Source organism: Haliotis asinina, chromosome 7 (genome assembly GCF_037392515.1).
Source record: "Haliotis asinina isolate JCU_RB_2024 chromosome 7, JCU_Hal_asi_v2, whole genome shotgun sequence".
Lineage (NCBI taxonomy): Eukaryota > Metazoa > Mollusca > Gastropoda > Lepetellida > Haliotidae > Haliotis > Haliotis asinina.
The window spans coordinates 19,167,737-19,185,215 of NC_090286.1; the positions used below are offsets into that span (position 1 = coordinate 19,167,737).

The 17,479-nt window shown below is 44.8% G+C and overlaps 1 protein-coding gene and 1 pseudogene across 1 annotated transcript in view; both read left to right on the forward strand.

Annotated features, from left to right (window-relative positions):
- Positions 1 to 17,479, forward strand: part of LOC137290455 (serine-rich adhesin for platelets-like) — a 58,579-nt gene that overhangs the window by 19,624 nt on the left and 21,476 nt on the right. Inside the window, exons 13-19 of the mRNA XM_067821395.1 lie at positions 477 to 847; positions 1,185 to 1,328; positions 2,202 to 2,282; positions 3,578 to 3,733; positions 4,713 to 4,904; positions 5,555 to 5,716; positions 16,968 to 17,075. Coding sequence (XP_067677496.1) covers positions 477 to 847; positions 1,185 to 1,328; positions 2,202 to 2,282; positions 3,578 to 3,733; positions 4,713 to 4,904; positions 5,555 to 5,716; positions 16,968 to 17,075 — 1,214 coding nt within the window. The remainder of the gene's footprint in view (positions 1 to 476; positions 848 to 1,184; positions 1,329 to 2,201; positions 2,283 to 3,577; positions 3,734 to 4,712; positions 4,905 to 5,554; positions 5,717 to 16,967; positions 17,076 to 17,479) is intronic.
- On the forward strand, positions 14,097 to 15,730 carry LOC137291092 (uncharacterized; annotated as a pseudogene).

Below are 17,479 nucleotides of genomic sequence, written 5' to 3' on the forward strand. Positions count from 1 at the left end.
GTAATTGGAAAGCCTGGTACAAAGCCAGGTTGATGCTCTATTCCAGTGTGTCACTTTGTGAGGGTACTAACTTCTTATGGAATGTTTTAGAGGCAGGATGCGTCACCAGTTCTTAACGCTTGAACTTGAATGGGTGAAGTGGGTGCTTGTGTGGCACTGCATTCTATAGGTGATGCAAGAGTCAATCATACTGAAGCTGGACATACAACTGGACACGCAGATATGGTTTTCTGGCAAGTTGGAAGTTAGTTACATCAGACTTCACAGGCATCAATTCATATGCCAGTAAGGATTCTATAGGTGTTGTCACTACTATCCATTCCCATCACGCTTCAGGTAGAATGTCACTTTACACTTAAGAATATGGATAACTGCCCATTTTTAGCTTGTTTGTTTACTGCTGTGATATGGCTGACTATGGCATAAAGCAGCTTTTGCTAAGTCAGAGTTCTTAGAAATGTATAAACCTGTTTCAGTGGCAGCGTTCCTGTGGTGTCTGGGCTGACACAGCCTCCTCCACTTGAATCAGTTGTGGAGGAAGAATCTACCGGAGACCATGGCGACACGGATGGTGCAAACACTGACTTCCTTTGTCTCAGACCAGCCAGCATCAACAGGAGGTCGTCTCACAGACCAGAGGAAGGACTGGACTCAACTGAAGAGGAATTCTGGATGGTAGATGAGAAGCCACCCATGAAGAAAAAAACAGTGAAGAAGAGTCTGTCTCCGAAAAATAGTGTGAAACAGAAAAGGAAGAGTGGGGGGGATGTTATGGAGGAAAATACTGTGAGAGAAACGAAGACAACAAGGAGGAAGACAGAAAATGTAAAGAAAAGTGCAGGAAAAGGTAACTTAATTATCCATGATAATTATGAGTAAAGGGACACAGTTCAAAGTGCTTTTCAAACACAGACTTGGGGTGATTCCTCACATAGGTACAATCACTGAATCTTTTAGAGCTCATTATTAGTGACTCTGAATTTACTTGAATAATAATAAGAGCTTCATAAGAACAGACCTACTCTTTCAATGCTGAATGTACAAACATGGACTTATCTACCCTGTTAGACAATAAACTTGAAAATTAAGTTGTCAATGTGCTATGACTATATTAAGAAATCCAGCCTGTGACATTGTTAGACACATTTGTATAATACAACTTTGAATTTTGCACTGGTCTTCAGATGTAAAATCTGCAGTGGTATCAGAGGCTAACATTGTGGCAGAGGACGAGAACGGACTGCTCCAGCACGCTCTCTTTACAGACACTCCTACCTCCTGTAATCCGAGGAAGAGAAAGTCCTCACAACAACCTGCTTCAAACTCAGGTACATTAATGAATATGGCGGAACTGTCATCACAGACAGACATAACATTACAACAGCTCCTGTGGTGTATGCGTATCTGGTGGAGCTGTCATCACAGACATACATGACAATATAACAGCTCCTGTGGTGTATGCGTATCTGGTGGAGCTGTCATCACAGACATACATGACAATACAACAGCTCCTATGGTGTATGCATATCTGGTGGAGCTGTCATCAAAGACATACATGACAATACAACAGCTCCTGTGGTGTATGTGTATCTGGTGGAGCTGTCATCACAGACATACATGACAATATAACAGCTCCTGTGGTGTATGCGTATCTGGTGGAGCTGTCATCACAGACAGACATACATGACAATACAACAGCTCCTGTGGTGCAAGTGTATCTGGTGGAGCTGTCATCACAGACAGACATGACAATACAACAGCTCCTGTGGTGTATGTGTATCTGGTGGAGCTGTCATCACAGACAGACATACATGACAATACAACAGCTCCTGTGATGTATGTGTATCTGGTGGAACTGTCATCACAGACATACATGACAATACAACAGCTCCTGTGGTGTATGCGTATCTGGTGGAGCTGTCATCACAGACAGACATACATGACAATACAACAGCTCCTGTGGTGTATGTGTATCTGGTGGAACTGTCATCACAGACATACATGACAATACAACAGCTGCTGTGGTGTGAGTTTGTGATGAAACTGTCACTGACATAAGTTAGCACTGTCAAGAGATTACAAGGACCCAAAAACACAGTTTATTACATGTCCAAGTGGATTTCTCATGGACTTTTTCTCTTTAAGACATTTGTTCTTCTGAGACAATACTGACAACATTGAGTTTTCTTGATGTGCTGTAGGTGTGAAGAAATCCAAAGCCGCCCGAGTGACCAAGACCAGGGTGATGATGAAAGGGACCAGGAAGCCAGCTGTTACCAAGGGTAATGTCTGTATGCAGCTCATGTCTACCATGGCATCCACCAGCTGCCATAGGAAAGGGTAGTTGCTGTTTGGCATGCCAGGATACACTCTTCAGACCTTAACTCACATATCAGGTCTGATTATGACCCTTTATTCATCAATTCATGATTTTTACCAAAATGTTGTCTGCAGTATTCCTTTTGGTTATTCCCACACTTAAATGGTATTCCCAATACTTCTTGAAGTAGTTGACATTAATGTTTGTATTCAGTTTCCCAAATTATTTTGTGATAATGTGGACTGATGCTCAAGATAGGAATACCCGCATCAGTGTACAGATCACGGTCTCCATGCTTGAATGTTGTACTAATCAGCAAACCAACTAGAGATGCCCCAGCAGCTACTAACAGACCAATCATGGACATCCAGGATAATTATTGCAGGAGTGTTTGGACCATTACACTTGGTTTGTTGCACCAGTACTTTTTCATTGAATCTGCCCACACAGGTTTACTGCCTCTGCTTAGTTTGTTAGCCTCCCTGCATATGTACATTTTGACTCTTCACTCAGCTCGATATAGCCTACTCCTTGACTTGCTGGCAAACCCAATCATTGCTTGATTCTGCTTGACTTGTAGCACTGGATGTAGCAATGTTGTCGGATCAAACCTGACAGATGGTCACTCTCTGAGATCGACCTCATGAAGGAGTTTGGGCATTGTGTGGCCATACATCATTCACAGTTGTCTAACTGTTGTTGTTGTTGTAGACAATGCAAATCACACACGTTTTAAAGCCATCCTTGGTTTGTAACATTTTATACCTTGCTGTCTGAAATTGGTTCTCTGGGGGTACATTGTGTACCATGGCTGCAGCTAACTGAGCTTCACTTCCTTCCTTTGCTGTCATTGTAAGCTCAAAACATTTGTTTCAGATGTTAACAGAAAATATTGAAAGTGTTCATGTTCAGACTTGATCCTAACATTTAGATAGTCATTGACAGTAGCAGGTGAACTTGGGACCAGGCTGTGCTCTGGTGTGTTGTTTTCTAAGATACTTTTACCTGCAGCATCAGTCACATTCTGCTGAAGTCAGTTCTGCTTCTCTACAAATCAGAGGGAGTGTTTTATTTGTGTGACATGTGTCTAAATATCATAGCCTTTGATGTATTTATCACATTTGGCATCAAGGGCCATTCAAATATAAAGAAGATTTGCCTGAAGTAACTGACATGACATCATCAGAACTGAAGTTTTGTTAATTCCACATGAAACTCTCTCTGATTGTCACAACATATTACCATTTCACTTGACAGGCTCTTTAAGTCGGTTATCTCATCTCAGCATTACTGTCCCATGTGAGACTCCCAAGAGTGGGGTGTCATTCCGCCAGAGGAGAAGAACAAGTGTCAGTGACAGTGAGCTTAGCAGTATGAACATGTCCTGTCCTGCAGAGTTTTCTGCTCAAAGTGGTAGGTTCACAACAGTAAATATGTCTCTTAGGGCCCAGATGTTACTTAAATACAGACAGACATTCATGTATGCCTTTATCAAGATTCAGAGTATAATTTATGATGTTGTCTAAAAACATTGGTGTTCATTACTGTAACACTACACTTGCATACACTACCGTAAAATTTGTGTGTGAATGGAGCTTATGGTGGGAGGGGATTATCTGAACCTTTTTGATGTACCGCCGGATTAATGAAGTAAAACTATGTGTGATTAGCTAATCTGTCACCACTGATTAATGTCTGGATACAGAGAGTGAAGCACCGGATTATTGAATCAACAGGTAATGGGTTTACATAGTAAACAAGATTGGTTACAGCTAGTTATTGTTCGGATATCACGGGAATCGGATATAGGGCTCCGGACTAACGTGGCTTGACTGTATATATGCTGTGACAAATGCATCCTTTTTAATTTTAAAGTATATTCAAAGTGATTCATATTGATGTCAACTGTTCGATCTGAACATAAATATATGACCTCAATAAGCATAAGCACCACGATAGATAAATGTATTTCCTGGGTCCAAGTGGTATATTCAGATCAGCTGATTTGAGTCATGGGGGATCACCGGCACCCCATGAGTAAATGTTTACCCCAAAGTTTGTCACGTATATATCATAATGGCCAGTACATTACGAATGCTGGGCCAGAAAGGAAAAACCAGACTCATTAACATTCTGTTTCCATAGATGTGTGAAAGGTTTTTCTTTTACGACAAGTATGTGGTTGTAGGATCTATTTAGAGTAAAGTTACTTTCAGGGGACAATTTGAATATGATTGTGAGGTTCGTGAGTGAATTCTAAATGGCCAAATGTGTCAAAGATTTCTTGGTTGTAACATACTTTTTTCAAGTGTGTCTCACAATGTCTGAGATCAGGAGTACACTACATGCATCTGTAATCCACATGTTTGTAGTTCTAAATGTTATTTTGCAGTGGACTCTATAAGAGCAAACAAGCATGGAAAGAATACAAGTTCTTCCTTGAAAGAAACCATAGTATCAACTTCCCCAAAAGTGAAACCTCTCACTCCATGTTTGACAAACTCTACTGTCAAGTCAGTGAGGAAAAAGAAACGAAGAGTAACCATCAGCAACATTGTGGAGAAAGCCAGTGTCAGCTATTCAGGTGGGTCATATTAGAGGAAGAGATATGTCAGCACTCAGATGAATTATAGTGGAGGAAGATTGTGTCAGCTACTCAGGTGAGTCATAGTGGAGAAGGAGAGTGTCAGCTACTCAGATGACTTATAGTAGAGGAAGATTGTGTCAGCTACTCAGGTGAGTCATAGCGGAGGAAGATTGTGTCAGCTACTCAGGTGAGTCATAGTGGAGAAGGAGAGTGTCAGCTACGCAGATGAGTTATAGTGGAGGAAGATTGTGTCAGCTACTCAGGTGACTCATAGTGGAGAAGGAGAGTGTCAGCTACTCAGATGAGTTATAGTGGAGGAAGATTGTGTCAGCTTCTGAGATGAGTTATAGCGGAGGAAGATTGTGTCAGCTACTCAGGTTAGTGGAGGAATACGGGTTGTAAATGTTTACCAGAGATACTGTAGTATTCTATCAGTCACCAAACTGGGCATATGTGACAAGAACCAGGGTTACACCTATATCAAACATTATTTATTTTCTGGTCATTAAGTGAGTTTGTGAAATGGACAACCTTTTAGTAATGAAATATTATGAGTTATTTTGGTGTATCTTTGTAACTTCATTAAGTCAAGCTTCATACCTTGTGGCCAGTCTCTAGCATCTCTTATCATTTGCCTATGTTTACAGATTCCACAGTGTCGGAGAATGAACTTAAGACAGGTGACTCACCAAACTGCAGCAACTCCGTGCCCAACATAAGTGATGTCACAGGCTCTCCCGTTCATATTTTTGAAATGACTAACACTGCGACACCTGTTCCCATCACAGCACCACCAAAGTCTAAGATCAGTGAGTACATATGAACTATCACACCCATCCTGACATGGGCTGTACCAGTGTGGACTGTTATATACCTCTGATTTTCCAACACAGTATGTTCATCTCCATTCTACCATAACTACATTATTAAGATTTTTTTAAACAAAATACCTACTGAGTATATATACACATGAGCATTAATTAAGCACCACCAAAAATAATTGTTGATAGTAACAAAAGGGGATCAAAACAGTGAAGTGAACCAGTTATATCTAAATACACATGCAGTCATCATGAAATTCACCTGCCGACTCAAATGCATGCTTTTCATGCTAAAGTTCTGTCATCGTACAAGCAACTGAGGGGTATAAAAAGGTGAAATGAAGTATTCTTTTTGCTTTCTTATCGACTCGTCTGTAAGTGAACAGTGCTGAAATTGAACTTTTTTGGACATGCCAAGGCGTAGGCTTTCTGAAAATACCAGATGGCAGATTATTAGTATGCCTTAAGCTGGTTTGTCTTGTCGTAGCACTGGGTCCAGACTGAATATCAGTCACACTGTCATTAATCGCCTTGTAAGGAAACATGCGGCTACTGGTTACGTCAAGGATCATCCACGATCAGGAAGGCTGAGAAAGACCACTCCCTGTGATAACCGTGCCCTAGACTGCCGAGTGAGATGCAGGCCTATGACCAATGATAGTTGCTAGTTGATGGATTGACATTTTAGATGGTTCCATTAATGAAATTATAACCATGTGTTTGGTTTCCGTATCATGAATGACCAGTGTGTTGTGTTAAACACAATCTTATAGCATGAAAATGGGCGATGCTTAATTATATAATGTATTTTTCCTTATCCTGACTCATGCTAATTGCTTATCTCCTCTTCCTGGTGAAGGTAATGGAACACCGGAAATCCCTTGAAGTTCCCTTCTAAAAAGAAGCGGACGTAAAATACACTCACCCATGTGTAGCCTCCCTTTTCTCGCACCTAGGTCATGTGACCGGCCATGCTTGTCACTCTCCTCATCGCCTGACGTGAGTGGCTTGAGGCACCTGAGGGTCCCAATACGGCATTAAGCTCTTTCTTTATTTTGGTCTTTGAACTAAATTCTGCTTGTATACGGTATTTAGATTTGTATATGCATTATATGTTATCAAATTTGTCATAATTATGTCTTGTTAAGCATGTATCGTGTCTGCTATGTAGATTGTGGCTGTCGACAGTTGATCCTCATTTAATTTGCCCGACGTGCAAACCCATATTTTCTTCTAATAATCGATGTAAATTTTGCATAGAATTGTCTGATTCAGAATTTACTCTCTATACACAGTCTGTTTACAGACATGCTAGGGACATGCAGCGTCAACTTGCATTAGTCATGTCTAAAGCAAGTGATTTCAATTCGGGTAATTTGTTAACTATGTCTACTGAGATTCATTCCAGTGAAATGTCTGGCATTTCTCTGGGGCTATGTCTGGGGTCTGGCGTGTCGTCCCCTGTATCTCAGAAGAGATCTTCCTCAGAGGCAGGGCCGTCTCAACCGAAGAAGTCTAGGTCATCGAGGGCGAAATTATCTTCCTTGAAATCATCACAGAGTCATCATTCTTCAACGAATGGAATCATTTGGAGAAGAAATCGTCCCTCTACATGAACGACTTATCTTCAACAAAGCGCCATTGATTCTGCACAACGAAGTAGATATCAACCAATGCAGTCATCAGCCAACATCATCTAGATCTACCCAATGGCATCTCCTACACCTCTCAACCCGGAGGAAAATCGACAACGCAGAATCGTCAGACAGTGCAGACTTCGTCAAAAGTAGACAACTTTACAACTCGGCCGTCGCTGCAAGCATTGCAGCGATTCGACCTAGGCACTTTCATGCAACAGTTTACAACGCAGATGATGAATCTGATGGAGTGGCCTTTAGAAGAGGAGAGACGACTGCACTTGTCATCATTGTTGACTACAGCTCGGCATGAGCACTCACCTAAAGCAGCACTCACACCAGAGGATGAAGAGGACTCTTAGCTGTGGACTCTTATAAGAGCGATCGTCAATGAAGGAGGGATGAAGATAGACTTTATCGAGCATCATCATCAGAGGAAGCCCTATTTTCGGACTCTGAAGTTACATCATGGATCATGAATGGACTTGACTTAGGTTCACCATCCAAGGACGCTAATGAAGCTAATACCTATATGATGAAGAATGACGACATTGATACACTTATATTCCCACCGATACCTCCAATATCTACATTCTTTTTCATAGAGATCCTCCTTGGGGTACATATATGCATTTTCTGCTGCCGGAAAATGTCCCATGACAGTTGTAACAATGTTTTAATAAAATATTGAACAATAAACAAGAGTCTTTTTTTGTTCATTATACGGCCCCTCACCACGTGCAGTCACCCCTCTGCCGCGCATGCGCAGGCAACCAGGTAAGCATCCAAGCCCGTAGCATCATTCCTTCTGTCACCATGTTGTGTGGACGTGCTGCAAAAGATAAGAGAACTTCCAAGTGAACCTCTGCGTACTTCCGAGATGACAGAGTCTCCCTCTACTTTATGTATGGTTTATTCGTTCATCTAGAAAGAAAAGAACGTTTATTTAACCAGGTGTTAACTTGTTTTGTCTGTGACTAAGTTGTGCTAGTGCTGCCTTTCCCATGGGTTACACACGTGTTGCTTTCCCATGGCAGGAAGTAGGCGTCCCCGCATGTGGAATATTGCATCTTGTACCAACTATTTCATGCTGCGTGTATTCACGTAATTTTCAATGTTTTGTACATGATATTTCATACTCTTATGAATTGTCTTGCTATTAAAGTTATTTTTTTTAATAACACAATAAAAAAACAAGCTAGTACCAGCCTCCGCTTTGACCTGCCTGAGCTTGTGAGGCGTTACCAGTTGGGGGATGACTCTCTCTTTCTTGTGCTGGTGGTGGATGAGTGCGTGTTCACCTCGGTCGCCCCTCGGGGAAGGCTCAGCTTCCTCGGGTTAAGCTCCAGCTGCCTATCAAGGGCGTTTAGTTCCACCCTTTAACCAGTTGGGAGCCCCCCTGCGGCAGGCATACCGGACCTATGAGGTGGTCTATCGGAATGCCATGCAGCAGGTGCAGATGGTGGTCCATGCAGCTTACTTCTCCTCATTACAGAGGTCAGCCCGGGAGACGGGGGAGAATTCTGGGAACGTTTCCCGAATGTAGTTCTCCTACATCAATTATCCGAGGTGCAGACTCACCTGACACGCGATTCCTTGAGATAGGCGGCGTCAACGGTGATGTGCGCAGTCATGGGGATGCGCAAGCTGTGACTGTCAACATCTCGGTACTCAGCGGCTACACAGCAGACCTTGGCGGCTACACAGCAGGAAGCCTTTCTCGCCCCTGCGCTCCTGTAGCGAGTTCCTCTTCCGGGGCGTGGCCTACGCCCAAGTCTGCTGGCTGGCTTCGGCCGCTGGGCAGGAACAGGAAGAGGAGCTGTGCTGCCAAGGGCAAGGGGAAGGAGCGGTCCTCTTCATCCGGCTCTCAGCAGCCTTTTTGCGGGCGCTGGGGGTCTGCCCCGACCCCCGGCTAACCCCGCCAGCTGCTCCCATGGGGCAGTCCCTGTCACGCCCTGTGCTGCATTGGACTCTTGCCTCATATCCCAGTGGGGGGCTGCCTCTCTCTCTTCCTAACCTAATGGGAGAAGGCAACATGAAATTCTTGGGTACTGTCCACCGTTTGTGTCGGCCATCTACCACTGTGGAAGCGAGGCCTGCCAGACTTTGTCGGCGTAAGGTGCACTCCGGTGCCGGCCTGTCCGATCAAGGCAGGTATTCTGCGCGATGAGGTTGCGGCTTTGCTGGACAAGTCTGCAATAGAGCGTGTACCGTTGGGAGAGGAACAGGCAGGATTTCACTCCACGTACTTCCTCGTTCCCAAGAAAGATGGCGGGTTCTGTCCCATTCTCAATCTCAAGGGTTGAACCGCATGTTAGAGGTTCCGTCCTTCAAGATTGAAACTCTTCGCTTGGTGATCTCCGCTGTACAGCCCAGCGATTGGCTTACGTCAATCGAACTGAAGGATGTGTATCTTCACGTGCTGATACACCCGTCGTTACAGCAGTTCCTCTGGTTCTCTTACGAGGGTGTGTGTTATCAGTTCAAGGTGCTCCCCTTCGGCATCGCCACGGCTCCAAGGGTGTTCACCAAACTCATGATGGTGCCGGCTACTCTAGCCAGGTCGCAAGGAAGGCATTGTCACCCTTACCTGGACGACTGGCTGCTCAGTGCGCTATCTCAGCCAGCGAGTCTAGACTCTACTCATGCAGTGATAGAGATTCTAGTTTGACGGGTGGATCATCAACCTCAAGAAATCCAACCTGGTACCCACCGGGGACTTGGTTTTCCTCGGGGCGCAACTCACAACGAATCAGGGTCTTGTCTCTTTGTCGCCCGACCAAGTCAGAAGAGTGCGGGAGATGGTGTCTTCCTTCCTCTCACAGCCCCATGCCCCGGCGCGAACTTGGCTTCGGCTCCTGGGTCACATGGTGGCAACCGTCTCTGCGGTGTGTCGGGCGTGGTTGAGGATGCGCCCCATACAGCAAGTTTTGGCGAGTCTGTGGGCTCACTTAGAGGATCTGGAGAAGTGTCTCACAGTTCCCGGATGGTTGTCTCCTCACCTTCAGTGATGGACCGATGTCGGGAATCTCTCCAAGGGGGTCCCTTTGGAGCTCCCGATGCCAGCTCTTACAGTTCAAACCAATGCGTCCCTCACGGGCTTGGGAGGCGTTCTGGGCAGTCTGTCAGTGTCCGGACACTGGTCCAAAGCTCAAGCCAGTCTTCACATCAATGTCTTGGAACTGAGAGCTGTGCTGTTGGTATTTGAGCGCTTTCTGGATTACACCAGGTGGTTCGTCTTCAGATGGACAACCAGACAGCCATAACTTACATCCTGAAGCAAGGCGGCACGGTGTCCCAAGCACTCCTTCGGGAGACATGGAATTTCCTCCTCTGGTGCGACAAGTACGACTGTCAGGTGATTTCGGTTTATCTCCCGAGGCTGGAGAACATGCGAGCAGATGCTCTCTCTCGCCAGATCCTGGCTCCGCACAAGTGGATGCTCGATAGGCAGATATTTGGAGTTTTCTCCCAGTTGTATGGATCGTTCCAGATGGATCTGTTTGCGTCTGTCAGCTACCCGTGTTTTGCTCTCGGATACTGGACCAGACGGCGTTGGAGTCCGACGACTTTCTGCTGGTTTGGACGGGACGGGTTCTGTGAGCGTTTCTGCCACTCCCCATGATTCCCTGTGTCCTCCCCCAGCTGTCCACTCAACCAGCTCGGCTGCTTGTGTTACTGGCACCGCTTTCGCGGCTACTCCACCACTATTTCCACCTTTCACACCCCTGTCGATGGTGCTCTTCTGGGGCAGCACCCTCTTGCAAAGCGCTTTCTAGCTGGCATGGATCGGGTTCGACCTTCTGTCAGGCGAACTAGCCCACCTTGGGATTTGTCAATCGTGCTTCATTGGCTGTCCGGTCCCACTTTCTCACGTCTATCAGCCATTTCCATTCAGCTGTTAACATGGAAAACCGTATTTCTGGTGGCGGTAACATCTGGGAGAAGGGTTTGCGATTTACATGCCATGTCACCAGACCCGGCGCTGACAGTGTTTCACCCTGACTGTGTCAGTATTCGCCTCCCGGATACTTACCGTCCGAAGATCGATCACGCTTTCCATGTGACAGCTCCTATCAAACTTCCCACTCTCACCCAGCCTTCTGCATTGGGGACCTCTGCAACGAGCACTCACCCGTTGGATGTCCGTAAGACCCTCAAGGTCTATATCAAACGAACACACGTACACAAGAACACGGGTACCCATCTGTTCTGCTGTTACGGTGGCAGGAAGGCTGGGTTGCCGGCTAGCAAACAGACGCTACATCACTGGCTAGTTTCTGTGATATGTGCGGCGTATCAGGCTAAGGACAAGCCTCCCTCTGAGGGGTTGAAGGCTCACACGGTCAGTACAGTAGCTGCTTCGAAAGCATTCACATCGACACTGCCCATCGAAGAGATTTGCTCCGCTGCTATTTGGAGCAGGCCTGGCACGTTTATCAAACATTATCAGCTTGATACACATTCCCGTGAGTGTGCGAGGTTTGGCCGTACTGTTCTCTCCAGTGGACAGTGTCCTGCCACCCTCACCGAGTGAGTCTTGGTTCATTGACAGGTGATGCTGATGACATACTGAGTTCATATCTCCACTGTGAGCATATCCCACGACTGCGATCTAGATCGATTTTGTTGTCAGTCTTTTGCTATGACATCACGATGTGGGCGGATTTTTCTGTGCACTATTGACAGTGCTATTTTTAGCATGCGTAGCTTTGACTTTGTGGTTGCTCCTTGTCGTTCCCCTCCCACATGCCTCTCGCATATGCTACTCGGGAGTGGACAGGTGATGCCTCTGGTCTTTGAGAGTCTGAGCTTATGCATATATGTATCATAGGACGATCTCTATGAAAAAGAATTAAACAAACCTGTAGAGGTTTCCAATTCCTTGAAGAGAATCATCCTTGGGGTAGGGCCACCCACCTCCCCGCAATTCTGTTCCCTGATTTATATATCAGCAGAAGGAATGATGATACAGGCTTGAATGGTTACCTGGTTGCCTACGCATGCGCAACAGAGGGGTGACTCCGCGTGGTGAGGGGCCGCATAATGAACAAAAAAGACTTTTGTTTATTGTACAATATTTTATTAAAACATCGTTACAACTGTCATGGGACATTTTCCAGCAGCAGAAAATGCATATATGTACCACAAAGACGATTCTCTTCAAAGAATTGGAAACCTCTACAGGTTTGTCTAAATTCCTTAGATATTATCTACGGCATTTAAGTCAGCAACTAAGTTTCAACAACAGCGTGTGCCGTTGTTCAACATGCGTCGCTTCCCTCTACATTTGTCAGAGCACCGGACGTGGATGAAGCTTATAAGATCATCAGTCCAGCCCGCGATAAATCTTAAGAGGCTTGCACAGCTCGACACCACTACGAGGCATACTTTCTTTGGACTGGCTCCATCAACGAAACTCTCATTGCAAAGTTCAGTAATCCGGATAATGAGGAGGGAAGAATGATCCTGTCAGCGTTGATAACTCAGAAGAAGGATCAGCAATTTATGGCCGATCACTTAGCGTCTACTACAGCGGGATTGAATTTACTTCGTTGACAAGGTCTCCTATCTTCAGTGTCATGGGGTGAGAACTTTACCAAACCGTTGTATCAAGTTCCATGGTCAGCACCTACTCTCTTCGATGGGAAGATTGAAGAGGTAGCTAGGACGGTTGCTCAAGATTCCAGAGAAGTTATGATGATCAAGTCTATCGACACTCTGACATCAGTACTTAAGCAGACTAATCAATGTTACAAACTTAAGTCCAAGTTCTCCAGGGTTCAAAGAGCAAGAGATAAAAAGTTCAATCCGCGTGAAGAGAGGACATCTTCTTTTCATTGAGGAAACAAGCCCCCCCCCCCCCCCGACATCCAGCAGTGCGTCTAGGGCTGGGAGAAGAGGGCGTTATTGAAGATCAGGTTCGGGACGACTGGAGTCTTCCACCCCCAACCGTTCCAGTACAACCATCTCAAGTGGGTGGAGGTCTTCAACTTTACTGGGAAAATTGGAAAATACTCAAAGACGACTATGTCATGAAAATTCTGAGAGAGGGCTGCAAGATCTCACTGGGAACCATTCCACCGCTCACAAGAACACAAACTCCTTTTATCCATGCAACGCATCAACTGGACAAGTTGACCGACGCCATAGCAACATTGTTAAAGAAAGGAGCAGTAGAGTATATATAGAGCCACTGAGTCTGATGCCTGGCCTCTATTCCCTAATCTTCCTGGTACCTAAGAAGAATTCCAAATCTACGCTTGAGGGGGTTACGCAGTGCCTTTTATCTGGACAACGGCATACAAGCGCATCAAGAGAAAAGTCAACTCAAACTACAGTTAGATTTCACCATCAGGCTACTAACACAACTGGGGTGGTTAGAAAACCACATGAAGTCGGAGTTAGAACCTCAACGAGATCTCCATTTCCTCGGGATTTGTTTCATCACAACATCGAATCAGATTGTCGTCCCAGAGGACCGGTGGGTCAAGATTCAAGACATGATAAAGCAAGCTCTACTTTCTCCGCTGACACTTCGACAATGGCAGTGTCTATTGGGTCTCCTCATGTCAGCACAAGACATGACCAGAAGAGGAAGACTACAGCTGCCTCCGTTACGATTCTTGAATCTTCATCTTAACAACAGAGATCAGATTCTGCTCCCAGACAACCTGAAGCCTTTTTAACTTTGGTGGACTCACCGATCAAACGTCTGCGCAGGGACTTACATGGTAGAGCCGGCATTCAACAACCATCTCTACGTAGATGCACCGATGCAAGGATGGGGAGCCCATCTAGATAACGAAGTAGCAGCAGGGATGTGGACCAAAGGAGAGCAAGCTCTTCATATCAACCAGCTGGAGATGAAAGCGGTCATTCATGCGATCCATCACTGGGCGACAATGTTGAAAGACAAACTACTTATGATACACACAGACAACTCAACAGTGGCCTTTAACATAAACAAACAGGGGTCAACGAGATCGCCATCTCTTCTACAGTGTCAATCTCCAAAAAAAAGCATGTCACATACCAGGAGTTTGCAACATTATGGCCTTGTCTCGTCCTCTTCGTCCATCACGAACAGAGTGCAAGCTGCATCGGGAGGCGTTTCAACTAATCAGCCAGACATTCGGATCACCGCAAATAGACTTATTTGCAACAAGGTTCAACAAACAGACAACGTTTGTATCACCAGTACCGGATCCGTGAGCCTGGGCAACAGACACTCTCAGCATCCCATGGGAAGGACTTTCCCCCTCCAGTGCTGCTACCAAAAGTCATCGAGAAAGGTCGCACCTTATTGGCCAACGAGACATTGGTTTCCAACACTCATAGAAGAGTTAGGACAACCAGAACTACAACTACCAGATTGGAAAAATCTTCTTGTTCACCCACACACGAAACCCATCTGTATTCCGACGTCACATGTGGAGCGTATTAAAAACTCTTTAAAACACAGAGCAGTGAAAGCAGTTAGTTTAGCCTTACAGAAATCCACTCACACCCTTTATGATGACAAATGGAAGCGGTTTGAGACATGTGCCATGAAGAAAGGTTTCATGGCGATGAAGGCTACATATAGCAGAATATCTACGTAACCTACAACAGTCCAGAGGTCTGAAAGGTTCAACATTATCTACATATTTGGCAGCTCTCAGCTCATTCGTCACCATGGAAACAGGAACCAAGTTGACTAAAGTACCTGAGTTACTTGCCTTACTATGCTCTTTCAAGTTGGAAGATCAACAGTGTAGATTTTGAGCTCCAGCATGGGATCTAAACATCGTACTTCAACATCTCACAAGTGGTGCATACGAACCGCTTGATCGGACCTCAATCAAACTTCTAACTTAGAAGACACTGTTTTTAGTTGCCTTGGCTACAGCTGCACGGATGTCAGGAATTCATGCTCTAGACTTAAACCGCACAAGTTTTGATGCAAATCATCAACAGACAGCCCATCTGGGTTTACTATGGGATTTTATTGCGAAAAAATCAATTACCAGGTCAACCGAATAGACAATTTCACATATGGGCATTATCTTCAGTATTAGGACCACAGGATACTCAAGATTTATCGTTATGTCCAGTGAGAGCCTTGAAGATATACATCACACGTACTAAGTCTAGAAGGCAACGGTTCAAGCATCTGTTTATCCCCATATCCACTGAGACACCTACGGAAGTATCCCGCAACACTGTCTCAGTGTGGATCAGAGCTGTTATACTGAGGGCCTATAAAGCAGCAGGATTGGATCCTCAGCAAGCTTCCAACCCACATGAAGTTAGAACCTTAGCCTCTACAATAGCGCTACATGGAAGTTGCTCGCTATCAACTATAATGGATGGCTGCTTTTAGAAGTCAAACACGGTGTTTGCCAACCATTATCTAGGAGACATAGCCACGGAGGACGTCTCTGGCATTCATCAGTTTGGGCCACTTGTCGTTGCTCAGCAACTAACAGTTCCCTGAAGGCATTGAATTCACTCACCCGTTTTATCATGTGACTTGTGGAAGCCAGACGCTATGCAGACTATTATGGTGGAAAGTCCATGCATGCGTCTTAAACAGACTAGCATGAGTGATTAGGACCCTGTACTCGTAATGTAGATACTTGTACATGAAGAATGGTCGCAACAATTAGTTGCATCAGAAACTGGCAGGACGCTAGTTACTTTTGATGTCACATATTCCAGTCAATGAAATCTTCAGCTGAAGACAAGTTCGACAGGATGTGATCACCCCCCCCCCCCCGAATCTACAATGAATGTTAGAAGAGCAGGACCATTACAAGTTCCTGTTTCCGGGATGGTGGTGGAATTTTTTGACATATTTTTGACAGCCAGCAGAATCCAACGTGACCTGACACACCGCTGTTTCCATCGGATTCTGTAAGCAATTAGCATGAGTCAGGATAAGGTAAAATATGTAAATTTGTGAATAAAATTGATATTTTATACTTATCCTGACTCATGACAAAAGCCCTCGAAGCCGCCCCACACAGGTACGCTGAATGCCTATATTCGCGTGGGGGGCGATATACAAGGAGAGAGTAACAAGCATGACTGGTCACATGACCTAGGCGTGAGAAAAGGGAGGCTACACATGGGTGAGTGTATTTTACGTCTGCTTCTTTTTAGAAGGGAACTTCAAGGGATTTCTGGTGTTCCACTACCTTCGCCAGGGAAGAGGAGATAAGCAATTAGCATGAGTCAGGATAAGTATGAAATATCAATTTTATTCAGAAAATTACATTTATATACCTCTGAGTGACTTTGATTGACCAATCACAATCCAGTATTTACTAAAGTCATGGTAGAATGACATTATATATGTACACCTATGATATAATTTTCCCTTGACATTTTCAGCAATTTTACTTGAACTTTATGCTGGATGATATAACAGATTAATTCTGGTTTTAGGGTAAAAAACAGTTTCACCATGTTGGTGGGGGGAAGGGGTGTCAGCATCATACATGTACTTGTGGTGACATCAAGGGCCTGCATTGACATGAACTTCATGCACAGCTTGATGCTGTTTTTTCATCCTTTCATGCACTAGTTATGATTCTGTTCTGTGTGTCACTTTTCAGTCTATCCCCAGCCTGCTCCTGAGGGCTTACGGAGGTCAAACCGAGTCCGACTCAAACCAATAGAGTGGTTTAAGAATGAACATGTTATCTATGAACGAAGAAAGTCAGGTGGGTTTCTTGAATGAGTGTCTGATAATAATAGCAGTGATGATGATGATAATGAGACCACATACATAGTGCTGAATACATGAACAAGTATGTTGTAAGAGCACACAGCTTAATGAGCGTTATTACCTTGCATTACCTAAGGTGGATGATTACAAGGTTAGTATAACTTATCCCACTAGGCTGCCATTTTATGCAGAGTGAACAGAGACAATTTTATACTCTATTGCCTAAGGTGAGACCATATGTGTCATTTGTGCTTTGTTGTGGGGCAGCAGAAGTCTGAAAACTCACAGTAGTTAAGCTTCCAAACTCAGCCCCTCATCCATGGACTCTCAGTGACCAGTGTTACTTAACTTTAACTGATTTTGTCTTGGGCTTTATGCACAAGATCACACTCCACTACT